General features: G+C 45.4%; 1 protein-coding gene across 1 annotated transcript in view; it reads right to left on the minus strand.

Annotated features, from left to right (window-relative positions):
- The window catches only part of CFDP1 (craniofacial development protein 1), a gene marked incomplete at its 5' end in the record, with an annotated part of 110,437 nt that overhangs the window by 84,013 nt on the left and 16,936 nt on the right, over window positions 1-9,488 (minus strand). The window contains one exon of the mRNA XM_007940370.2: window positions 8,938-9,057. Within this exon, the coding sequence (XP_007938561.2) occupies window positions 8,938-9,057 (120 nt within the window). The remainder of the gene's footprint in view (window positions 1-8,937; window positions 9,058-9,488) is intronic.

Below are 9,488 nucleotides of genomic sequence, written 5' to 3' on the forward strand. Positions count from 1 at the left end.
AGGGCGTTCTTGCCCCAACACAAAGCACATCATTCTGGAGCTGATCACTGAGGCAGAGTCTGCCAGGACCAATGAGCCCCACTGTCACCTGAGACAATGCTCCATAGTCCTACCCTGGAACAAAAGACTGCCAGGTGAAATACACTTAACCCAAGTGGGCCAGGATACCTCCTAGCTGGCTCACGTGGCAACACCTGACATACTGTTAATGAGACATTAGTGCAGGGTGTGTCTTAAATCAATCTCTTCTGAGAGAGAAACAAATCGCATGAATCAAAAAAGCACGGTGGGGGAAGACGGATGCCATGCCACCTGAGATCTCTAAGGAACCCAGAAAGAAGCTGAAGAAAGACAAGGGCCTTCCCCACAGCCAATACAGAAAGACTCCCTCTGAGCTGGTGTCCTGAATTCAGACTTCCAGCCTCCTAAACTGTGAGGGAAGAAATTTGTTTGTTAAAGCCACCCACTTGTGGTATTGCTGTTACAGCGATACTAGATAACTAGAAAAAGAAAACCCATTTCCAAGTGGGATTACAGCCACAGGCAGAAAGGTTAGCATTCACAACTCATATTTTTGGGGAACACAGTTCAACTCATAACATTCCACCTTCTGGACCCCCCAAAAAATCATGTCCTTCCCATCACATCATCCCCAAAGTCTTATATCCACTCCTCAGAAGGGGCCAATTACCACACAGAAAGAGCAACTGCCACTACTACTCCCCAGATGCCCAACCACACCTTGTCCACAGCTTCACTATTAACAGAGTACCAATGTATACTCTGTCCCTGTGCAGGACTTGAAGTATATATATAAAAAACATGCTGGCCCCTTTGATTTCATGAGATAGTTACGAGACTGGAATCTAGTATAGGAAACGTGGCTTAGCCATGGTTAATGCGGAAAATAATTAAGGCAAAGGGAGGAAATATGTACCTCGTGTGCTTCGAATATAACAAAATGCAAAACAGAGTCCTTCATCAGTAATAAAGTTGAAGAGAGATTATTTTAACAAAAAAGGCCAATTAGGAGAGTAAGTAAGATTGGTGGCTCACAGGCCAGGCCTTGGTCTCAAATGGATCTGCACTGGAATCCTGGCTCCACCCTCAACCCTATAACCTCCACAAGGAAACCTCACCTCTCTGTGTTTGTTTCCTAATCTGTAAAATGGGCACAACATTAGTGTCTACCTCATGAAGTCTACCACCATCTGTAAGTCTGCCATCATGTGGTAGTGGTGTCATGATGCCAACAGAATCACCTGTGGTTAACAGGTTTCAGCAGTGCCTCTAAGCAGACTAGGAAAAAAGGTGTGGCAATCTATTCCCCAAAATTAGCCAACAAAATACATATGGGTTACAATAGAATACTGTCTGACCCAGTGCTGGAAGATGAGTCCCTGAGTTTGGGAGTCACTCAAAATGCACCGTGGGCAACAATGGACACAAGCATATCAACAACGGTGAAGACAGTGAAGGACCAGGAAGCTTCTGTGGGACAAGGGATCGTCACGCGTTGGCGACAACGCGACAGCCTCACCACTGAAGTGTTCATGTGGACTAAATACTACACATAAACACTTAGCACTGCGTGTGAGACGTGGTAGTCAATAAACAGGAGCTATTCACTCTTCGCAGAAGGGTAAAGAAAATTTAGCCTGCACTCTGAGTATGTCTAGTACTTTATCTGGAGGATAAAATGATTCCAAAAGGAAACTGCCATAAGCATTAAAGGGCAGCACGTCAGGCCAGGATGGGAGAAACATTTGCCCACAGGAAGCAAGCGGAGAATGGGAGGGAAGCAGCTGAGCAGGGAGAGGGAAAGAGCCAACCCCTCAGTTCTGCTCCTCTAAGCCCACTGTTAAGGACTCTGGCGGCACAGTGGCTAACGAATCTGACTGCTCACCACAGGGCTGGCGGTTTAAACCCACTAACCACTCCTTGGAAGATGGGGCAATCTACTTCCGTAAAGACCTACCACCTCAGAAAGCCAGGGGAGTTGCTATGGGTCGGAACCGACTCAATGGCAGTGAGTTTCAGTTTAACCCACTGTTGCCAGGGTAAAGAGAGGGGTCAGTGCCAGAACTCATTTCTCAAGAAAAGCTGATAATCCAGAGTTTTTAGGTCATTTTTCCTAATTATTAAATACTGGCCAAATAAAATCAGATCTGATCCTGAAATGACAGTTTCCAATGGCTGTTTTAGGGTATGTCTCAAACCAGAAACTGAAAGAAAGCAGGGTGGCTGTGTAAAGGAGGAATTCCAACGCCAGGCTAAAACGGCATGTCTCGAAGGGGACAATTTTTCAGTTACAGGATGTCCTGGGCAATGCATGATACCTATCATTTCTGAACCCCACCCACTAAGTACTAGTGACCTCCTCAAGTCAACCCAAAACCTCACCACGGTTTTCCGAGCACCTCCTACTGTGCAGTACCACATCTGTGAACAACAAAGTTTAAGTCAAGACTCAGTGGAGAGGCTAAGAATATCTATTTACAAAGAGAAATAAAACAAGGACAAGGCCAGCTCGAGGCAACTAAAGTCCCAAAGTATCATCCAACAGGAAACCTCCCCTGTAGAAAGGGTGAAGTCTGCTATGGAGACAAACCCCTTTCCTTACCTGTAGAATCAGTGACAAGAGGGAGTCTGTTTTCTCTTCTACAGGAGAGATGGCCACTGCTTTTACAGTGTTGCTGGGCGTTACAGTACTCCATCCGTCTCTTTCTTCCTGCCCCAGGAGCTTACATATGGAACTGTACATGATCCAGAGACATGGTGATTGGCAGGACCCAGGCACCCAAATCGCCCACCCCTTGGTATCACGCCTAGATATTCCTTTTACGGCTCATCTTCCCATTCAAGAGTGTTTCCAAGTGACCATGTGGCCCAGCAGAGTCCGATTCTCAGATGTATACTCAAGAGAAACGAAAACACACGTCCACACGAAAACCTCTAGATGAGTATTCACAGAAGCAGTATTCATAACAACTCAAAATGACTAAGAACCTATGTCCACCACAACGCATGGTACCTTCATGGAATGGAATACTATGCAGCCACAAAAATGAGTGAAATACTGACAGATGCTAAAATGTGGCTGAACCTTGAGAATATTATGCTAACCAAATGAAGCTAGACACAAAAGACCACATACTGTGTGAGTCCTTTATCAGGAAATGCCAAGAACGGGCAAATCTAGAGACATAGGAAATACAGGAGTGTGGTGGCCAGAGCCCAGGAGGCCAGGATGGGGATGGAGGTGGAGCATGACTGCTGATGTGCACAGTTTCTTTTTGGAGTGATGAAAATAACACGGTGATGGCTGTCACAACTTTGTGAATATACCAAACAGCACGGAACTATATGGTGTATGCATTAAATCTCAATAAAGTTGTTAAAAAGTACATATCCAATTTTAATTATTGACGAAACACAAATGGCTCTCTTAAAGAATGTAACCTGCAGTCTAAAAAATACCATACATGACGTTTGCTGGAATACCCATTTCCTTCTAATTATCTTAAGTTTCCCATAATCCTCACTTACGATATTCCTCTTCTGAAACGAGCTGAAGCCCCCTCCATGGAATGGCTCTGCCCTAGGCCCACGTAACCTAACCATGTGCATCCTTCTCCCGGCAAACGGGCGGATCCTCAGAGGGGATGGAGCCAGGAGGCAAGGCAACATCTCAGCAGCCTGTCTTTTTGAGCTGATGTACATAAATTTGCTGTGAAAAATTTGGAGTCCTTTCTTTCCTTTAGTAAAAACACCTGACACACAATTAAGTCCAGATTTGCAATGCTGTTCTCAGCTCAAAAGCAACTCCTTTAAAGGACCTGAAAATTTTTTTTTAATAGGTAAGAGGCCTGATTGCTTGATCATTTTAAGACTGTCATCAAAAGCTGAAAATACTTCTTCCTTCCAACATCAGGGCTATGCCTGATCTTTGCTACTTTAAGTGAAAGGCTCAAGATTCTCCATCAAAAATTTCAAATTTAAACACCAAGAAAGATCCTGTTTACTCCTGTCGGAGGGGCTGGGAGAGCGCACACTCTTGACTGCTCTGCCAGAAGACTCCCGCACCGAGGTTCCTGGCTACCAGGAAAATACACGGACTACTGACAAGCCAGTGACCAGGCACTGCTGTCTTCATGGGTCTGTCACCTGGGTCTTGTAAGTCACTCTGAGGAATTTTGTCTCCTCTACCTTTGGGTTAAACTCTGCTAAACTGACATCACCTACCATGTTGTTTGAAACTCAACAGTGCGGCTTTAAAAAAATAAACAAACTCAATAAACCAAGACGACAAAAGTACAAGGAAAAGGTTTTCCACCCTTTTGTTTGATTGTTTTAGGTTATTCCTTACCAACAAGGAGGCAAATAGTAAGCCCTTAATTAAACATCTAGAATTATAGACTTTAATGAGACTAATGGTAGCTCAAAGGAGCTCTGGTGGCACAGTGGTTGAAGCACTCAAATGCTAGCCAAAATGATGGTAGTTTGAACCCACCAGCCGCTCTGCATAAGGAAGATGGGCAGTTGTCTTCAATGAAGATTTACAGCCTTGGAAACCCAATGGGGACAGCTGTAAGTCGTACTTGACTCGACGGCGGTGAGTTTGGTTTGGGTTTTGGAATGGCAGCTCATGGCCAGAATAAAGTAAACGTGGGGGTGAAGCCTGGCCCACCAGATGCCCACGAACACTGGCAGGAGCTCCACGCAAGTGGCGAGTCCTGGTGGTGAGGACTGGGGGGTGGCAGGGTAAGAGGTGGATCTAGATGACCACTCAGCTTCGTGTCACAAACCAAGGGGATCTGGACAACCTAAATGAGGCACAGGGAGCCCTGGTGGCGCAGTGGTTAAGTGCTCAGCTGCTCATCCAAAGTCTGTGGTGCTCCATGGGAGAACATTGGGGCAGCACTGTGCTTTCGACCACAAAGTGTAGAGAGCTCTTCTTGCCATCTTTCATTCTTGCCTCTAAGTAAAATAGAGTGTTTGGTTTACTTCATTCCCAAAGCATAAACTTGAGCTTTTTATAGCCTCGGCAGTGTGCTGCTATTTTAAACATGGGGAGGAAATGCATTTTCAGTCACAAACATGTGCTCCTTGAATCTGGCCTCGTTTGTTAGCAAAAGATGTGGAACAGGATGTTTTGACTCTCCTGCTCTGGTTTTCCTGTATTGCTTAAATCTGTTTACAGAAGGAAAAATCACAAAACAGTGTTTCTGTTGGTCAATTTCTAGAAACTGAAGCAGCTTGAAAAATGGAAAGAAGTTTGTAGAACTTTTATTTCTATTCCATTGCATTAGGCTAGCTTTCTTCTTATGAACTGAATTATTCATGTGAACCCACATGTGAGGGCTGCAGCATATCCCGCGTCCACTGATGGAATGTGCCCACCCAGACACCCTGGAGCAGCTGAACTCCTCTCCGCCCGGCTCTTCCCAAGCACGACTGTAACCGGAAAAGCTTTCTGAGAGGAAGTTCCAAAGAAATGAATACACTAACTTTGGAGGCCATCTTCTAGATTCATCCAGAAATTTAAGGCATTCTACCATAATTAAACGTGTCCCCATTTTCAAGGACAGCTGTGAGGACTTTCACTCAGGCCCTCAGCAGATACATCCTTATAATCTGTTATATTCTCTTGTATCTTTCAAGAAACTGATTGAGAACAAATTTCACTGTAACCCTTTATAATGGGGTTGCTAGCTCATTAATCCAGGGGAAGGTGCCTGATAGCTCTTGGTGGCTCCTCCAGACTCCCTCCCACCTTCCCTCCCCTGCTCTCTGCCCCAGAGCTGCTCTGTAAGGGACCACATGGTTGGACTCCTGCGCTCAGGTCTCAATGGCCAAGGAGAGGGCCTAGTGAGAGATGGGAGGGAGGGGGGAAAGGGCCATCTGGGTACTCCTCCCCTGGCTTCCCCTGGGCAGTGTGTCACTCACACTGAAGGTCTTGGCTCCTATCAGGAGGCCCACTCCAGGGACCCTCTGTCTTCCAAACTCAAACTGCCCCCCTCTTGCTCTCTCAGGCCCAGGGGTGGTAATGCACCTCAACATTACTAGCTCTGGGGGCGCGGCACTATTTCTATCCCCGTGGTTTTCCACCACATTGTGAATTATGAGCACATAGGAAACTAACATGAGTGGGTTGCACAGCCTGCATTATTTACATAAAAGTATGGGAATTTCAAAGGCAGTCCTGAGTTATGTTATCAAAATCAAGTATAGTAGATTATAAGATCAACTGAGTGGGTCACAACACTTTTTAAAATGACACTACACACAATAAGGGAGCTCTGGTAGCGTAGTGCCTAAGCCACTTGACTGCTAACCAGAAGGCTGGCGGTTCAAACCCACCAGCCACTCCTCGGAAGGAAGATGGGGCAATCGACTTCTGTAGTGATACTGCCGCAGAAACCCAAGGAGGGGTCACTATGAGTTGGGTCCAACTCGAGGGCACATAACAACAACAACAAACACACAATAATGTAAAACAGAAATTATCAAAGTGTATAACATATAAAACCTACTGCAGTCCAGTTGATTCTGCCTCGTGGTGACTCCATGTGTTACAGAGAACTGGGCCACACGGTTTTCTTGGCCCCAATCTTTACGGAAGCAGACTGCCACGACTTTCTTCCAGTGTCACTGGGTGGGTTCACAATGACAACCTTTACGTTAGCACTCAAATGTCAACTATTTGCACCACCTAGGGACCTCCATCACACATAGGAAGAGTAACTAATTCAACAACTTTTTATTCACTTTATTATATACTTGTATGTGTGGGTATGGGTCGGATCCGACTCCATGGCAATGGTTGCATTGTAGTTTTATGTGTGGATATAGGTGTACTAAGGCATAAGATAAAGTTTATTCCTTACTGTGAGCGGCTGTCAAAAGTTTGAAAGCTACTGGTGTGAAGAGAGCCCCTTTCAAACAATACAGTTATTACAAGGCCTGCAAACATGTTGTGCAGGTTGTCTTTCCATTTCAACCCTCACAATAAACAGTTAAAATGGACACTTAGGCACTGCTGGTGGGAAAGTAAATTGGTGCACACACATCTGGCAAACTCAGTATGTTAAAGACTGAATGACCATGTGACCCAGCAATTCCACTCCTAGGGAAATACACAAAAGAATTAAAAACAGGTGCTCAAACACAAGTTATACATGAATGTCTATAGCAGCATTATTCACAATAGCCAAAAGGCGGGAGCAACCCAGATGTCCATTAAGTGGTGAATGGATAAACAAAATGCTGTATAGCTATATGATGGACTATTATTCAACTATAAAAAGGAATGAAGTACTGATACATGCTACATCGTGACTACATCTTGAAAACGTGACGCCAGGTGAAAGACGCCAGACACAAAAGGCCTCATGTTGTATGACTCCATTTATAGGAAATGTCCAAATAGGCAAACCCAGAGAGACAGAAAGTTAGCTAGCTGGTGGCACAACACTGAATTACACTAAACGTTACCCACTGTCAATTTTACCTTATGTTATTTTACCGCAGACAAACAAAAAGATGTCTTTCATTTCATTTCTTTAAAATCATGATTGAGACCAGTTTAAGGAGCACTGGCCTAGGACCACACCTGGAGAACTCAGCTCACGCTACTGTGAAGCTCTGGTCTTTCCAAAGTCTGCTTCTGTGGAAGCCAGCCATCAAACCCTTTCATTCCTGAGTTCCTGGGTAACGGCAACACTACTCCAGGGGAAAGAAATACTGTGGGTGAAATACAAATGAGGAGCACACTGCAGCTGGAGGCACATCTCCTTGGCACTCATGCCATGGCACACGGGACAGCGGAGTCTTACCACAAGCCCCTGCAGCTCATCTCCTGAGGACTGAACTAGGTAATGCTCTCGGTTATAGAAGCAGCTCTGTGACAATGACAATCAGGCGCTGGGAGGAGAGATACCCTAGCTTCCTTGCCCCTCACTGGGTTTGTCATGGTGTCTCGAGTTCTCCAGCAGTAACCTTTACTGGCTTCCTTCCCATCCCTTCTCACCTCCCCACCGGGGCTTCCTGGAATTACCTCCCACGAACACTGCCACAGCAACCTTTGTCTTAGGGTCTGCCTCTGGGGAAACGCAACTCAGAAGATGACACCAGAGGAAGAGTGCTGTCTCGAGCCAGGCTGCCAAGATGGGAGAGCCCTGTCTTAGAAAAGCTCACAACCTGATAGGAAACCTGTGGGGATTTTTGGTAAGCAGAGGGAAAAAAAAAAAAAACCTACTGCTCATAGCAATGAAGTTCGAGGGTCAGAACTCCTTCAGGTGACTTGTTCTACCCCCAACACGGAGGGATGTTAACAAACAGACCTCCCCCCAGGTCTGTCCCGGGATCAGCACTCTTCCATTCCTTACAGACCACAGCCTCAGGCTTCACTTACTGTGATGTGTTACCTTGACCTCTTACAAATAGGTTAAGAAGGAAAAGGGCTCTTATTTCCACCAAAGAGAAAGAATTCTAGTCTTCAGCTAAAAATAACTAAGTTATACAGAATATGAAAGGATAAAAGCTACTGTTTCTGACATGTCAAGACAATTACTTGTAAAAGCACCTTTGATCTCTTTATGTTTCTTTGAGGCCACTGGGGTACTGTACCCAAGCATCCACTAAAACTAAGTTCTGAAGCTATTTTCATTCAAAAGTTTTCAAATGTAAAATGTGCAGCATGTTCAGCACTGTGGTCAACACTAAGTCAGGATTTCCTTCAGGTCAGAACCAGACATGAACCTCTGGCTGATCCTCCCTTCACAGCCCCCTCTGAGACGCTTCTGGGAGGTATTCCAGCAAGAAGGCGGGGCTGCAGCATGCTTCTCCCTCAGGAAAGGAGCAAGACAGCTGCCCGCACAGCTGGTCCTTCCCCAACAGGCCAGGTGCAGCTGGGGCGGAGACGAGAATACTCACCCTGACCCTGCAGGCAGCGAGGGCAGAGCCGATGGGGCGTTTGCCTGCGGTTTCCCTTTCTCGTTTTGTTTGAAGAAGGATTTGGCTTCTTTAGATGTAGCGTCCACTTCCTTGGTCACCCTGTACCAAGCACAGACAATAAGGTTTCAAGAGGAATAGAGAGAAATAAAATCTAAGTGACTAAATGACAACTCAGAAAATACCTACTCGGCATTCAATAAATTCTGGCTACTGGGTTTTTTATTATTATTATTATTATTTTTAATTGTGATTTGGGTGAAAATTTAGAGAGCAAATTCACTTTCCATACAGCAGTTCAAATACACTTTGTCTCATGACAATGACCACAATTTACCACAATGCAACACCTCCCCTCCCATACCCTCCCCATAGTTACCTCTTCCCTGTGTCCATCCCTCCATGCACTCCTGCCCTGAGCTGTCTCCCTGTGCATAAGGAGCCTTCTTTCTCCCATGATTGTTCTCTCCAAGGAATGTATCTACCTCAGGTAAATGTTCAACTCCTATGCCTGTCTTTTGTTTGGCTGGAAG

This window comes from Orycteropus afer, unplaced genomic scaffold (genome assembly GCF_000298275.1).
Source record: "Orycteropus afer afer isolate SDZICR_OR568_19922 unplaced genomic scaffold, OryAfe1.0 scaffold00067, whole genome shotgun sequence".
Lineage (NCBI taxonomy): Eukaryota > Metazoa > Chordata > Mammalia > Tubulidentata > Orycteropodidae > Orycteropus > Orycteropus afer.